The sequence below is a fragment of the Mya arenaria genome, chromosome 11 (genome assembly GCF_026914265.1).
Source record: "Mya arenaria isolate MELC-2E11 chromosome 11, ASM2691426v1".
NCBI lineage: Eukaryota > Metazoa > Mollusca > Bivalvia > Myida > Myidae > Mya > Mya arenaria.
Window position 1 is genome coordinate 24,953,168 of NC_069132.1, and position 16,254 is coordinate 24,969,421.

The 16,254-nt window shown below is 35.5% G+C and overlaps 2 protein-coding genes across 3 annotated transcripts in view; both read right to left on the minus strand.

The window, feature by feature from the left end:
- The window catches only part of LOC128207564 (lysophospholipase-like protein 1), a 220,332-nt gene extending 205,062 nt beyond the window's left edge, over positions 1 to 15,270 (minus strand). Inside the window, exon 1 of the mRNA XM_052910578.1 lies at positions 15,012 to 15,270. The gene's annotated coding sequence lies outside the window, so the exon portion shown is untranslated. The remainder of the gene's footprint in view (positions 1 to 15,011) is intronic.
- Positions 1,805 to 16,081, minus strand: LOC128207561 (basic salivary proline-rich protein 1-like). Of its 2 annotated transcripts, XM_052910567.1 has the most exons (8): positions 15,990 to 16,081; positions 12,656 to 12,728; positions 10,172 to 10,265; positions 9,732 to 9,887; positions 8,648 to 8,738; positions 6,201 to 6,899; positions 5,003 to 5,130; positions 1,805 to 3,658 (listed from the first exon to the last, which is right to left on the minus strand). In XM_052910567.1, the coding sequence occupies exons 1-8, from the start codon at positions 16,029 to 16,031 to the stop codon at positions 3,037 to 3,039; spliced, it is 1,905 nt and encodes a 634-aa protein (XP_052766527.1). In that variant the 5' UTR covers positions 16,032 to 16,081; the 3' UTR covers positions 1,805 to 3,036. The 2 variants fall into 2 exon arrangements, with proteins under 2 accessions (XP_052766527.1, XP_052766528.1); XM_052910568.1 differs by lacking the exon at positions 15,990 to 16,081 and having other exon boundaries at positions 9,732 to 9,822.
- Between the last annotated feature and the right edge of the window lie 173 nt (positions 16,082 to 16,254).

Here is a 16,254-nt window from a genome sequence, read left to right on the forward strand (position 1 = left end):
TAAGACTTCTTCATGAGGTAGAGGAAGTACATGCATAGAACAGGCAAATAAATCTCAAACCGTGGATGTCATCTTGTGACCTTGACCTTGACTATATGATCAACATATGTATATGTTCTACATCTTGACTTGATGGTTTGAGCATGTAAACATTCCCAGTTTCAATGCGCTGCTGCAATGTAGAAAAAATGGAGCTGGCATGAAGAACAAGATAATACAGGACCTTATATTTGAACTTGACCAGGGTTGTAAGCCCCGTATATTAGCAAAACATGTTACATAAGATTCATCAATTCCCTAGCAAGGGTGTGAGAGTAACAGAGCAGACAAAATATTACAGAAGGGGACACAAAATACACCTGGGTAGTTCAGATAATGGGTCTTGCTTGTAAACTTGATGTATGAAACAAGTGCCTAAAATTATATGAATGAATATGAATGGACACAATCTGTTACAGGTAGGACTGGTGGGGCATCCAACTTCCTGGAGGGTGAATAAGTCAAAGAATAAGTTAACCTTTGCCAATTTGGAAAAAAGATTTAAGTTGAACAAGAGCTGACACACAGACTCTAGTTTTTCGCCACTTTAAAATTGAAGGATTGGAAAAGAGTTATTTTACTCGATAATTTAAGAATGTAGGTACATCAAGCAGTTGCTGAGATATTAACCCATATTTGCTGGCATGTAAAACCTTAAACCAGAATTTTTAAGTCGAATAATAAAGGGCAATAGTATGCATTTAATGTAAAATATAGTTATCTTACTTGATTCTTTAAGTAGGTTGGATAGTAGGGAGTACATAGTTTTGATGCAATGCATGATGTATCTGCTGAGATATTGACTGCTTACATGTAAAACCTTTGTTCATTTTTTGCATTCTTTGAAAAGTCGAGCTAAAAACATTGAAGATACGGTTCTCACAAATATCAAATTCCAATACCAGGCAATTTGAATTACTCTTGAAAACATCTCGCTCCATTGATGCTTTCAGTAACATTGGTGCCAGTTTGATTGACTCTGACAGGGGTATCAAGCGATTCTGGCAATCTTCACCTCGATTACCAATGGTGGTGCTACAATTACTGCGAGTTCAATCGGAATTCCTTTGCCATTTTCCATCGAAACCTCCAATATATGCTGGTACATCAGTAAAAGTAGGTCATCAGATTAATAATAAAAATATCAATGATTCGTAGTGTTTTAACGGGAAATTAGTATTACTAAATAGAAATTGATTTTCAGTGAAGTGTATTATTGCATGAAAAATTAATATTCCTAAGAGTAAAATCCTAATTAACTGCTAAATTAATATTACTACGCGATCTACTTGCAGCGTAGTTAAAATTAAGATTTCTGACATTGCAAACCTTTCATATACATCTAATGTTGTTTATGATGGAAAAAAGGCGAGGAATTCAGATTACTGCAAGTTATGACCCCTATGGAGAAAAAATATTTGAACATTGGAACCTTAATGTGATTGTCTAATTGTACAGGCTACAGCCTTCCATCATTATACATTGTGATCCCATTCAATTTTAAATTCATTAACAGTGACAGTGTAAAATATGACTTAAATTGCTCAAGTCTGTATTTAAGTCTATTACAGCTGAAATTAGATTTGAAATGGTTCATTTTTGAAATCTTTAAAGGCTATAAAAAGTGTTTTTTTAATTATCTACACACTGTCATGCTCTTTCCAATAATACCAATAGAATATGGACTTGGAACTTCAAAATGGGTCAAGCAATGCGTGACTGATACCTCAAAACAGGTCTAGGACAATTCAACAATTTCTCAAACTCAGTTTGGTAGAACTTTATTCAAAACATCAACAAATGCTTAAAACGCTTACTCCAATCAAAATCATTAACATTATTTTTTAGACATTCTTCACTTTTTTCGTACAATAATAACAGAAGTGTAACAATCATGGCGCTTATTTTAAACATAGTAATGTATTTAACACTACTTGAATATCTTTACTGCAACTTAGTTTCTTATATATTTTTCAAGTTCTTAACATCAAATCCCTATTACTCTGGAGACTTGAAGAACTTGTTTTCTGTTCATAATACAAGCCATTCTTTTATCTCATGCATTACAATGATTGATAGTATTTTGAAGGGGCTTGCTCATAAATTTTACGTTGCCATCCAGGTTGTGAAGATGTCATTTTATAAATATATTAGAATAAAAACGAACAGCAACAGAGACAGTCATTTAAAACAAAGAGGGTTAAAAAAAATCAATTTTAATTTGCCTTATTAAATATTTTTGCCAAAATAAAGCATTTTCTGCCACATTTTCAAATATTCATGTAAAACAGATCTCTTAATATATTTGGAATAAATTTAGATGCTACTTCAAATTACACACGAACACATAAAACGTGGAAAAAGACTATCCTGATAGTCGTATCTAGCACAGGCCCACAAACCCTGCACTTTTACAACACATTAAAGGATTGCTCAAATTCTTGATTTTATATATAGCAGGGCTTGTTAAAAAAAAGGATGCAGAGCACATGTGTAAGAAATCTGGCCTGTTCAGCCAAAAGTCTAACTTCCATGACCAAACTTTTCATTTAGGCAATCGGTGGGTTTCTTCACTAACAGTAGTGATTCTTGCATGAACGTCAATGTATATTTATATGATTAAAGCTATAAATAATCTTAAAATAGTACTAAATAGTACTAAATGTTACAGTTTCAATTTAGGGCTATTCCAGTAAAACATATAACCCACAGGGGGGAAGGCAATTATTTAAATAGTATATGGGTGAGTGTCTTTTTTCACTAATTTTGATCCCACAAGGGTAAATTTGCTTCTGGAGGGGGGTGGCATAATCTAAAAGTGCCTTCCACCCGGGGGGTTATATGATTTAATGGAATAGCCCTTAGAGAGAAAAGAACATTCTTTGAAGATTATTCCAGCCATTTTACACTACTTGGCAAGGGCATTGGTCATTAAACCTAGTGTATTTCATATTTTCTTTCAAAGAAGCTTGATACACAGAAGACCATGTATATTTATTATGCATCATAATCATCATCTTCATGAGTGTCCACTTTCGCATTAGATCGGCTAATAAAGTTGGGCAGTCCGGAGTATGATACAGTCCTCCCTTCTGCGTTCACATTGTTGCCCGGTATCTCTTTACTTTTCACAATTACAGAATCCCTTTGACCACTGGTCAGATCAGAATGTTTGCCATTTTCAGCAAAATTGTTTCTATTGGCATTGATCTTCGTAAAGTTTAGTATTTTATTATCACATTCTGACATTTTAATGTCTTGTGGTAAATAAGCACTTGAGGAGTCTTTTTTCCTATTAAACTCGTCCCCTTCATCAGCCTTGGGCTGTGGAGATTTTGATTTAGCATGTTTGTCTGTTCCCTGTTCAACAGTTTTTATATTGTTACGACCACTAAGAACACTTGAGCTGTCAGACATGTGTCCCTGTGAGCCAAAATAAGGCATCCCTTGGGGCCCTCCTGGGTTGGGGACCTGTTCCCTGGGGCTATACAGCCCTGCCCCTGGAAATCCCTGTTTAAAGTGTGGGGGTCGGGGGAGACTCGGTGGGGCCCAGGTGGGGGTGGGGATCTGGGATAAGGTCACCATGGGGCTGGTAGATGTGGTGGTCCTTTCTTGAGATCTGAAAGCAAATGAAAATTGTCAATTAGATTATAGATTTTAGCATGAGCACTAAGACAGTTATACACTGTTATGAATCACTCTGGAGACCCCAAGTTAATTTCCATGGTAGAAACCTGTAAAGGCTTCTAAAAGCTAACAAATTGTTTCCTTGGTTCGTCGCCAACCCTCACCATCTAAGCTAGACCACTAGACCATTCTCTCCTTCTCACCTGTCAATAGATCTGCAAGAATATTGTGTCCAAAGGACACTGATGCGCCCACAATAATGTATTTGTTATATGAATGCTGCTTTGAAAATAAACTGGGACATTGTCAGTGCGATGGAAAAGATTGAGCATTTAAAGCACCCAACATTCTCACTATACTAAACATCAAAACATATAAAAAATAAAAGCTCCAGGATTCTGGTGAAACTGGACACAGAACAAAATCTTTAATTGACAATCATCTTTATATGATACCTTACATCTGTGAAAATGTTATGCAAACCCATCACATTGTGAAAGAGGAGTTTGAAACACAAGATTTTTTCAAAAAATAATTTGCAAATGAGATAATATCATCTGTGAAAGTTTGAAGCAAACAAGAGCTGTCCAAATCACGTGACAAATGCCCCCGATTTGGCCTTGTTGGACAGAGAGCAATTATTAAAGCACAAGAGATGTTTGTTAAACAAATTTGGTCCCCTAATGGTAGCCTATTAGTCAAGTTTGACAACTTTAGGTCCAAAATTAATCGGACAAAAAATTTGTGTTCAAGGTCACTGTGGCCATGAAGTTAAAGGAAATGTAGCTCTTAGAATACTCTTGTTTTCAATCTTACAAAAAAGCTTTTTGTGTCCAAGGTCACCCATTGACCAAAAAATCAATAGGGTTTATTTGATGGTCATGACCAACCTCCCAACCAAGTTTGAGCACCTACGGCATAAGCATACTCTAGTTAACACAACCTCCCTACCAAGTTTGAGGACCAACGGCATAAGCATACTCTAGTTATCAATCAGATTAGATTTGGTCTAAAGACAGACAGGCGGACAGATGGACATGTGCAAAGCAATAAACCTGCGTTACTTCAAAGACAGGCATACTTAGTCAAATGGTGAAAGAGGAGTTTGACATACCAGATATTTTTACCATACTAGAGAAAGAAAAGGTCAAAATGGACGCAGCACAAAATCTTTCCTTCATCACCATCTGCACATGATACCTGATCATCTGTGTAAATTGAAGAAAATCCGTCATATGGTATAACAGAAGTTTGAGACACAAGATTATGGGACACACAGACAACACCAAATCTATATGCCACAATTTATTTGCGGGGGCATAAAAATACCTCTTACCTGTTTTTGTTATTAATGGACATGTCGAGAGGCATGTCATTGTCCTGGTTCTCCTGTATTGAGCCGATGGGAACCAGAGGTGGGGGTCCAGGGGGTCTCATGTCTGACAGCAAACTCATCATTGGGCCCTGCAATAGCAAAGGTTTTTGTTTGTACTAAAAGATGAGAAAAACCAAAAACAAAAGCCAAGGGAAAATAATGCAAAAGTAAAAATGAATGTGTTAAAAAAGGAAACAAAAGGCATGGTTTTAACAAATAAGTTATAAGTATAAACAAGAGCTGTCTTAAGACAGTGCGCTCGACTACGCCGCTTTGACTTAGAAGTGAATACAATAACGATGTAATATTACCAAGTTTGGTCTCTTTATGTCAAACCTTACTAAAATTATTCGATACATAAGGTCACTTTGATGCTGCTCTCCCACCAGCCCACCCAAACAATGACGCAAGTCATTCAAATAACTTGTTTTCCCTTGGTAAAAAACTGGTTAAGAATATAAAAATGTGCCTGTCAAAAGTAATTAAAAAAAATAAAAAAATATATATTCAAGGGACATAATTTGTATTTAGGGTTATAATGGAGTTATGTTTCTTGTTGTAAGATGGTTGTAAATAATTTTGAATTTTATTAAGTGCAATGAATGAAAGGTATATAAGTTTTTTATTAAAATCCCAATTTGCCCTTAACTTTTACTTGCCTTTTACTTTAACCTAAGTCAATCAGGGGCTATAACTTGTATTAAGGATAATATGGAGTTATGTAACCTCATTGGGTGATGATTCTAAACAACTGTGTGAAGTATTAAGTCAATTGAATGAAGGGTATAAAAGTTATTAATAAATATCCCAACCTGCCCTAAAACTTTAACCTAAGTTCAATAGTCAAACAGGGGCCATAATCTGTGTAAAGAATAATATGGAGTTATCTAACATCATCGTGTGATGGCCCTGAACAACTGTGTGAAGTATTAAGTCAATTGAATGAAGGGTATTGGACTTATAAGTGAAAATCCCAACTTGCCCTAAAACTTAAACCGGACGCCGGCGCGAGTAGTATAGCCCACCTGTTCTTCGAATAGTCGAGCTAAAAATTATCATCATGTAATTCTCTGGCCCTTTGAATTTCAGATTAACTGTATATACCTAGCTGCCATGGTAAATAATTCTTCAAAAGTAATTATTATTATTCTATTCACACCTGCATCCCCATATTAGGTGCCATCATGCCGGGATGCGACTGTGCAGGCATAAACTGGGGTGGAAATCCCGGCATTCCTGGCATCGAATGAGGTGGCATAAAATGACCTGAGCCCATCTGTGGATGATGACCATGGCCCCCCATCATACCGGAGTATTGCTGGAAAGGCATACTTGGCACTTGGAAGCCAGGCGGAAAATGCTGGGGGGTAAAATGCTGAGGTGGATTACTCTGGGCCGTCTCTGACTGTTTTGTTGATGATTCTGACTGTTGGGCTCTGTGGCTAGAAGCTGAGGTTACCAATGGGGCTGAGGTAACTTGCGGTAGTGGGGGTCGCATCATCATCCCAGGCTGCAAAGGAGGCCCTCCCTGTAGGTGGTAGGCTCCTGAAGATACCTGTGGTTGGCCGCCTTGCTGCTGAGCTGAGGATGGCATAGTCATACCAGTGTTCCCTGAACAAAATGGCTGCTGTGACATAGTAGGTACAGGCAGGGGTGGTCTTATGCCACCCATTTGCCCACCATGAGAATGAATATTGTATTGAGCAGTGGAGGTTTGGTCCCGTCGGTCTCCTTGTACAAGGAAGTCAGTTGGCCTGGCTCCCTGGGGGTCTGGCTGGGGAGGTGGAGGGGAAGGTCCCACCCCTGTGTCACTGTCATAGTTGTCCCCCTCATCTGTCTCAGTCTCCTCATCACTGTCCTGAAAACATGGGATTATAGCTAAATTAAAGTAGATTGTTTGAATTTTAGGAGGACAAATCATACATAAAAGGTAAACTTCATATAAGACCAAACATTTTCTTATTAGATTAACATACACTCCGGGCCTTGTCTTAAACCATTGGCCGCCCATGTCTGAAAACTCTCTGATCACTCCTGTTCGTTACCCAGCTTTCCCTGTATGAAATCATAGCTCAAACATTTTCAAATAAAAACATAGATGTTAAAAAACATGAAAAAAATGGCTAAAACACAGCGCGCTCGACTATTCCGCCGCTTTTCAATGTAAGGATTGAAAAGTTTTGGCGAAACATGCATGGATCACTGTTAGATTAGATTTCAATGCAATACATGGTGTGCTGAGATATAAACATAAATGTGGTTCCATGCAAAATATTAACGAGAATTTCTAAGTCTAATAATAAAGGGCCATTATTTGCAAAATACAGTTATCTAACTTGGTTATTCAATTAAGTTGGGTGGTTGAATACCATTGTATAAAGTCTTAATGCAATACATCAAATAGTTGCGGAGATATTATCCTATGTGTGCTAACATGCAAGACCTTAACCAGAATTTCTAAGTCGCATAATAAAGGGGCAAGAATTATATATTATAAAAGATAGAGTTATCTTACTTGATTAAATAAGAAGTTTAAATAGATGGGAGCCTGTGTGTAAAGTTTCAATGCAATACATGATGTATTCGCTGAGGTATTGGCTTAAAAGTGGTAACATGCAAAACCTTTACCAGAATTTCTATGTCGAATAAAACAGGGGCCATTATTTTAATTTAATGCAATATGGAGTTATCTTATTTGGTTATTTAAGTAGATGGTTGAGTACCATTGTATAAAGTCTCAATGCAATCCATCAAGTAATTGCTGAGATATTAACCTATGTGTGCTTACATGCAAAACCTTAACCAGAATTTCTAAGTCAAATAATAAAGGCCCATAATTTGCATTATATTCAATAAAGTGTTATCTGGGAATACATATCTATAAATGTTTTAATGCAATACATGATATATTTGATGAGATTTTGACTTAAATGTGGTTACATGCGAAACCTTAACCAGAATTTCTAAGTCGAATAATAAAGGGCAATTATTTTGCATTAAATGCAAACTAGAGTTATTTAACTTGGTTAATTAAGTAGGTTGGATGGTTGACTACCATTGTATAAAGTCTCAATGCAATACCTCAAGTTGTTGCTGAGATATTAACCTATGTGTGCTTACACGCAAAACCTTAACCAGAATTTCTAAGTCGAATAATAAAGGGCAATTATTTGTATTAAATGCAAACGGTTGAGTACCATTGTATCAAGTATCAATGCAATACCTCAAGTAGTTGCTGAGATATTAACCTATGTGTGCTTACACGCAAAACCTTAACCAGAAGGTTGAATAATAAAGGCCTATTATTTGCATTATATTCAAATAATTGTTATCTAACTTCATTAATTTAGTATGTAAGATAGTTGGGAATACATATCCAAAGTTTCAATGCAATAACTGATGTATTTACGGAGATAATGAGTTAAAGGTGCTTACATGCAAAACCTTAACAAAGGTGTGACGCCAACGCCGACGCCAGGGTAAGTAGCATAGCTCTCCTTATTCTTCGAATAGTCGAGCTAAAAAATGAATATCTACCCAAAATGCCATACTCTTAGAAAATAATTTTTATCTTTATGAATGTTCCCAATTTCCTGCCCCACTTACTGTAACAGACTGGGCAGACTTAAGCTCCTGAGTTTCCTCCGGTCTCACTTTCCTGGGTCGGCCCGGGCCTCGCCCTCCCTCCTTCTTTGGCCTGATAATAAAACATGAATCATTAGTTTGTAATATTATATTCCTGGGTTTTACATGCTCCCATTTGGCATTCACATTTTTGCCTTGGGACTCAGAATTCCATATTAAGCAGAAAACTTATACTTTATGAAAATTGCATAGGACCTCACCTTTCAGAGAAAATATGGCGAAAATATTTTTTTAACTAGAGCTATACCGGTATATCTCAGTCATGATGAATTCCTGTTTGCACACAAAAATGGTTAAATGTCGAGTTTGAAATTAAGGAGTGAAATGTGAAAGAAATGGTAGGTGCACAACAGCCTATGCCAACCAACATCTTATAAAGTTTCATGAGTGTAGGTGCAATACTTTTTGTGCTACATTTACAACAATTTTCACTACTTTAAGGGCCATAATTCTTGTTTTCTGTAATTCTTGCCATAATTCTTGTTAGACAGAGAAAATGTAAAAGAAACGACAGATGCACAAAAACCCATTCTTATTTACAAGTTTCATGCGGTAGTTGCAATATTTCTGGATTAACATGAACACAAGATATTAGACAAAACATTTTTACAAAGTCAAGGGAGATAACCCTTTAAAAACAAAGTGAAATGTCAAAAAAATCCCATTCTGATCAAAATTCTTGTGAAGTTTCATGAGTGTAAGTATTCTTTTGGAACTACATAGGACATGATTTTGGGAAGCAACAGAATGGTGGGTGACAAAATGCAATGACAGCATCTCCAATATGGGGAGTATAATGATGTCAACATCATTGTTGAGGATGATGATGAAAACTGCTGCCCTCAATCTTAACTTCTTCCTCTCAATAAGCAAATTACAACCAACTGTGGCCTAGAACCTGTGGCACCATAGTTATAACAACTTCCTCCTTTTAAGTTTTAAATAACATTTAACTAGGCAATAAATTCCTGGTATATTGTAATTAAAAGGAAATAAAATAAAAGAAAAATTCAACCCTTGGTGTAATTAAAGCAATCCATTCTACCTGCCAAGCTTGGGTTTTTTCTCAGGAACCATGGTATTTACAGCACTGGTGGATGGTCCCGGATATTCCGCATCATCCTCAGTCTGATGGTCTGGAACATTTTTCACAAGGTCCCGCAGGAAATCAAACGTCTTCTCAGAGTGGATGGCTTGTTTTCTGAGTGAGAGAGAAAGAGAGAGAGAGAGAGAGAGAAGGATAAGAAGATTCTGTTTGGTGTAACTATAAACCTTCAAAGAAAAATTAAACATACAAAAGTGAGGAAGTTCTATTTGAACTCATATCTAGCATATGGCTGAAAGAATATGGTCGGAACACAACGGTGTTAGTGACCAGAGTTTCTAAACAAGACCCACTTGTCCACCGAAGCCAAAAATGGAAACTCAGTAGCAAGTGTGCTAACTACTGTGTTAACTGAATACCAGAAAACCCTAGTTACTTACATATGGGATGCTGACAGTGTTTTTGCATTCTTCGCCCTTGTAACTGCTGCAGTCTTTTCCATCAATGAATCTATGAACAACTCTAGAGCACGAGCTTAGATAGAAGTTAAGGACTACATCAGTGATTGAAATTAGCACAAGCCAGCAAAACTAAATCTAGGCTTAAAGGCTAGTATAAAAATCATTCCGTTATATGTTTATATATACAGTGTTGTATGTTATATAATTGTATCTGTTATTATCACAATACAAGCATGAAGTGAAGTATTTCAACTTATTCAGGAAGATAAAAATGTTTGACTGCTATATCCATGTATGTACATAGCATTCACATACAGGTCTTCATCTTGAAATTGGTTTCCATACTTCAAACAATAGGCAATGCGTACAGCCATTGAATGATAAGTTAAAAGTCCACTCACAAAAGTTGGCATAAGTTCATAGAAAAAATAAACCTTAGCAATACATGTACTTTCATGCTATCATAGGACACCTTGCTCGACTTGACACAGCTTTGTCTTAGAAATGAATACAATAATGATGTTATATGAGCCTGTCAGAAGCAATATAAAACAAGAGGGCAAAGATGGCCCTATATCGCTCACCTGAGTACACTTGATTTAGAATTGCCCAAGAAAACTAGTTTATGACTTCATGCTTCCCAGTTCCAAACTAATCTAAGATTTCATCAAGGCAGACATTCTCGTCAAGTTTCATGAAGATTGGTCAAGAGATGTTGCAAAAAATATAGCCTCTAGAGTGTCCACAAGGTTTTTTTAAGATTTGACCCAGTGATCTCATTTTTGACCCCACATGACCTACTAGTTTCAAACTATTCCAAGATTTCATCAAGGCAAACATTCTGATTAAAGTTCATGGAAATTAGAGCAGATGTATTGCCTCTAGAGTGTTCCCAAGATTTCTGTAAGATATGACCCAGTGACCTAGTTTTTGATCCCATGTGACCCAGTTTCAAACTATTCAACAACAATCAATGATTAAGTTTCATGAATATTAGATTGCCTCTTGTGTGCTTCCAAAGATTTGACCTATTGACCTTGTTTTGACCCATATGACACACTTTTAAAACGCTGACAAAATTTAACCCAAGAGAACATTCTGACCATGTTTGAACATTATCTGACCAATCACCACCATAAAGAAGTTTCAGACTAGATTTTTGAAAGATCTGACGTTGTGACCTAAATTGTTTATCACATGTGACCCAGTTTAAAACATGTCCAAGAGTTTAACAAGGAAAACATTCTGATCAAGTTTCATGAATATTAGACCATTCATAATGCCTCTAATGTGTTTCAAAGATTTTTCTAAGATGTGACCTAGTGACCTAGTTTTGACCCCATGTGTCCCACTTTTACAAGCGGTCCATATTTCATCAAGGGGTACATCAAGACGAAGTTTGAACATAATCCGACCAATCATTTCCATTCTGGATAAAAAAATCTAAGATTTGACCTAGTGACCTTATTTTTGATCATATGTGACCCAGTTTGAAGTAAGTCCTAGATTTCATCAAGGAAAACGTTCTGATCAAGTTTTATGAATATATGACCATGTATAATACCTCTAGTATGTTCCAAAGATTTTTCTAAGATTTGAACTAGTGACCTATTTTTTGACCCCATGCGATCCACTTTTTTAAGTGGTCCATATTTCATCAAAGGGTACATCATGACCAATTTTGAACATAACTTGACAAATCATTACAATGATTTTGTTCCGGACTAGATTTGACCTAGTGACCTAATTTTTGATCATATGTGACCCAGTTTTATTTATGACCAAAAGTTCATCAAGGAAAACATTCTGATTTAGTTTCATGAATATTTGACCATGTATAATACCTCTAGTATGTTCCAAAGATTTTTCTAAGATTTGAACTAGTGACCTATTTTTTTACCCCATGCGACCCACTTTTTTAAGTGGTCCATATTTCATCGAAGGGTACATCATGACCAATTTTGAACATAACTTGACAAATCATTACAATGATTTTGTTCCAGACTAGATTTGACCTAGTGACCTAATTTTTGATCATATGTGACCTAGTTTTATTTATGACCAAAAGTTCATCAAGGAAAACATTCTGATTTAGTTTCATGAATATTTGACCATGTATAATGCCTTTAGTATGTTCCAAAGATTTTTCTAAGATTTGACCTAGTGACATAGTTTTTGACCCCATGTGACCCACTTTTACAAGTGGTTGAGATTTGATCAAGGGGAACATTCTGACCAAGTTTTAACATTTTCTGATCAATGCCTACCAAGATATGATATCGGATGGACGGACAGACGGACGGACGGACAGACAACGCCAAAACAATATCCCCCTCCCGAAACCTTCGGTTCGGCGGGGGATAATAAAAAGTAACAATACCTGGACTTTTTTATTAAGAAAAAAAGGATAAAGCTATATATCAAGCATAAAGCTCAGGAAAAAAATAAAATTGTAAAAGATACAGATAATGACAGGCACTGCAGCTGCCACCTTTCCCACTTCTTCATCTTTCTGCATTATCTTTTTGATTCGAGCCTGAAAGTTATTTGTTCAAATATAATGTGCAACAACAATGGTTTTTGCTAAGGTCAGAGCTACAGATAACTTTTTTACTTTAAGTGTACTTTACACCCTTATGCAATCTAGTAAAGTGTATGGTACACCCTTGGGCCATTCATTAAAGTGTAATGGCGATTTCTAAAGTGTACTGGTACATTAAATTACAAAATTGAATGACTTATTTTAGTTAATGAACTTTTATTGTACATGATTATATGAGAACTTACACAAAATTTAAATGATGCTCAGCAAATTACAATTACTTATTAATTTAAACATCTTTACTGCGTTCTTGGCATATAGCCTTCTGTAAGTCTCTTAGTACAGATTTTAACAAACCGGTTTAACATTTAGTCAAAACGGCTAGCTAGAATGGTAAAAAATACTCGGAAGAACGTTACGCCCTATTTATTATTTTAATGGTACCGGTACAAACAGCGGTTTGATTTAATGTGGGACCAACAGCCTCTGATATTTTATTGTTACGAAAGAAAATGTGCCGGTCAGACAGTTTTTGTTTGAAAACTTGCATTTTCATAGACTTTGTTGCTAATTTTACATTTACAAGAAATAAAGACGTATTAACATATTAACCAGTAATGCTTGAACACAAATAACAGTTCACAGAGCTTTATTTGACAAAATATTATTAAACCAGCTTAATTTTTTCTGCTATCAACAAGACAGTTCACCCACAAAGTAAACAAAAGGTAGCCATTTTTTTGACACTCGCACTTAAAAGTAATGAAAATTCTGATTGGTCAATTTGTTGGCAATTTGTATTTTCTAGACGGTACCGGTTTCGTAATCGAATAGCATATATTCCAAGGGATAAGATTTTTGTTAGAAACATTTGGAACTATTCCAATGTTCATGACCTATCATTTGAAACATTCCAATGTTCATGACAAAAGTTTATCTTTTTAGCGTTTCAAAACATCGCGCAATACATACACAGTAGTAAACATTATTTGGTAATGTATTGCAAGGGGAGGCAAATGCTGCATGGCGTTTGACTGCATGGTGAATGCGGTATGCATTCCGACATCAACACTACCTGAATATGACATTGGATTCGTAAACAAATGGTTATTTGACAATATCATTGATAAGCAAAAAAAAAAATTCTTACATTTAAGCGGTGTTTGATAATTGATAAAGATTAAATCTTCATTATTTTTTACATCTGGCCGTGAAAACTGTCGGTCAGATGGACCGACCCCATCACAAATTTAGTCAGACCAAGTCAAAATTACCAGTCAGGACCGTCGGACTGACGGTTTTCGCAATGTCTGGGCAAATTTCAGACTGATAATACTTTTTTAATATAGTGAGATATCGAAGTTTGGATGTTGTTGTTTTTTTCAAATAAACTTGGATTATTCACAGGCAGCAGTTGTGTTGACATGACCCATCCTATGGCCACAGCCAGTCATTATTCATAAATCATACATTTTTCAGCACCAAAATTATTTGGCACATGATCATCTACCACAAAACCCTAAACATCAACTTTGATCTTGAAAATTGTTTTTTGACTAATTTTTCAAGGAGGGGGTGTGACCACACCACCACCATCCTTGCATTCATACAAAATAAAATATAATAAGAAATTTTACAGTTGTCATATCATTTCTTGTTTTTAACCATATGAGGCACTCTGATGACAACACAAGCCAATGACAATACCTTGATATTAGCTTTTACGAAAAAAACAGCACATTTCAACTGAGAAAAAGCAAACTTAAGTGCACAGTTACCTCTTATTGTTATGATTCTTGTAAAAAATGAATTTATTTTGATAAAAATTATTTATTAAAACAATTTATTTCAGCTTACAGTATGAGTAAACCTACATGCTAATAATGCCAGGAAATCAAACCTGAATATTTTTCATAAAAAAAAATCATTCCCATCTTAAATGAAAAAGCTACCATTATGACTGAATATCGACAAACTATCACGAAAAACATTAGGACGTTTTGACTCAATGTTAAACTAACCTGCTATGGTATAAACATTCAAAATTCTTCTTATCTTACAAATGATGTATAATTTGTTAAAACAACATTTAAACTGAAGTAGTTATGGTGATTTTTGGCAAAGGTCTAGTCCAAATAATTGTACGTTGACAGATTTTGTTTAGATTTTTGATATGGCAAATCCTTCACGTACAAATTGTTTAGTATCAAAAGTGGGTAGATCATCGGGTTGAAGCATATAGCGTCTATAAAATATCATAAAAACAAGAAATATTACCAGATAATGTTATTTTATATTAGTTCCGTACACAAAAAATAAATATCCAACTTATAATTATGAGTTTGATGGCTTTTCTTCATTTCATTCTGTCAAAACATAACGATATGTACATGAAGGGCACCTGCAAGGCTTCAGGGCACTGTTTTAAATCGCTCGAAACATTTCGGACATGGCCGAGTTGTTACGATTGTATAACGAGGTCTATCTCGAAGCTTTGTCGGAGGAGGCTGAGTTATTACGATTGTATCGAGTTGTTCCCCATCGCATAATTGTTGTCTGTGTCAGTCAACTTTTGTTTTATTGGAAAGGTAAACAACTTGTTTTAATGCATTAAATGCTTGTTTAGTGCAAAATAACATTTCACTTACAAGGTAAAATATAACTATTTATTATCAATTTCAACCATAAAATACTTCACTAAAAACAATTTCAATATTTTTAAAACACCCCCATTTTTTGCACTTTCCCGTTTAGACGTTAGGGATTGGAAGAATCCTGTATAACACGTCTATTATTTTAGACTAAGCAAAGGTCCTGCGCCATTGTGAATTAATACGAGCACTTTGAATATGGATCACAGTAATTGACTGCAACTTATGCTGACCAAGAAGTTGGTTTTCTCTCCCTTTATATTGCTCCCAGATGATCAACCTGGGCTCTGGCTATATTGGCTACAAAATTTGCCGATAGTTCCAAATGCATAGAGTTGAATTCACTAAGTTCATAGACATGATGGTACAATTCTGTTTTGTCATTTGATGATTGAAACACTTCAGTAGGCATGTCGACGTGACAATACCTTAACCCAAAATTATGCGCATCTCTTCAAAATTAAAAGCACTTCTTTCTTTCAAACCTGAAACCGTACCATACACATCTTTGTACTGACAAAACTAATTGATGACAAGTCAAAAAATATTGTGAAAACGGTCATACAGTCACTTCAAATAAAACCCAAAATACTAAAGTCCTTACAGGAGGAAATCTGGAGTTGTATTTCTTTTTCTTGCTTGGCATTTTTATTGAAAACTTAGCTTTCACTTTTTAGCCGGATGTGGGAAAATAACAGTAACGAATAGAGAAAACGTTATCATCATAAGGTAAAACAGCAGAAAATTAGAAGTATTAAAATAACACAGTTATGTCCCTTTTTTATAGACTACGAAAAAATATTATACAACAATGTAATACACTAATTGATCATTCTCGTTTTGAACCATGTGAACAGGGAATTATGTTT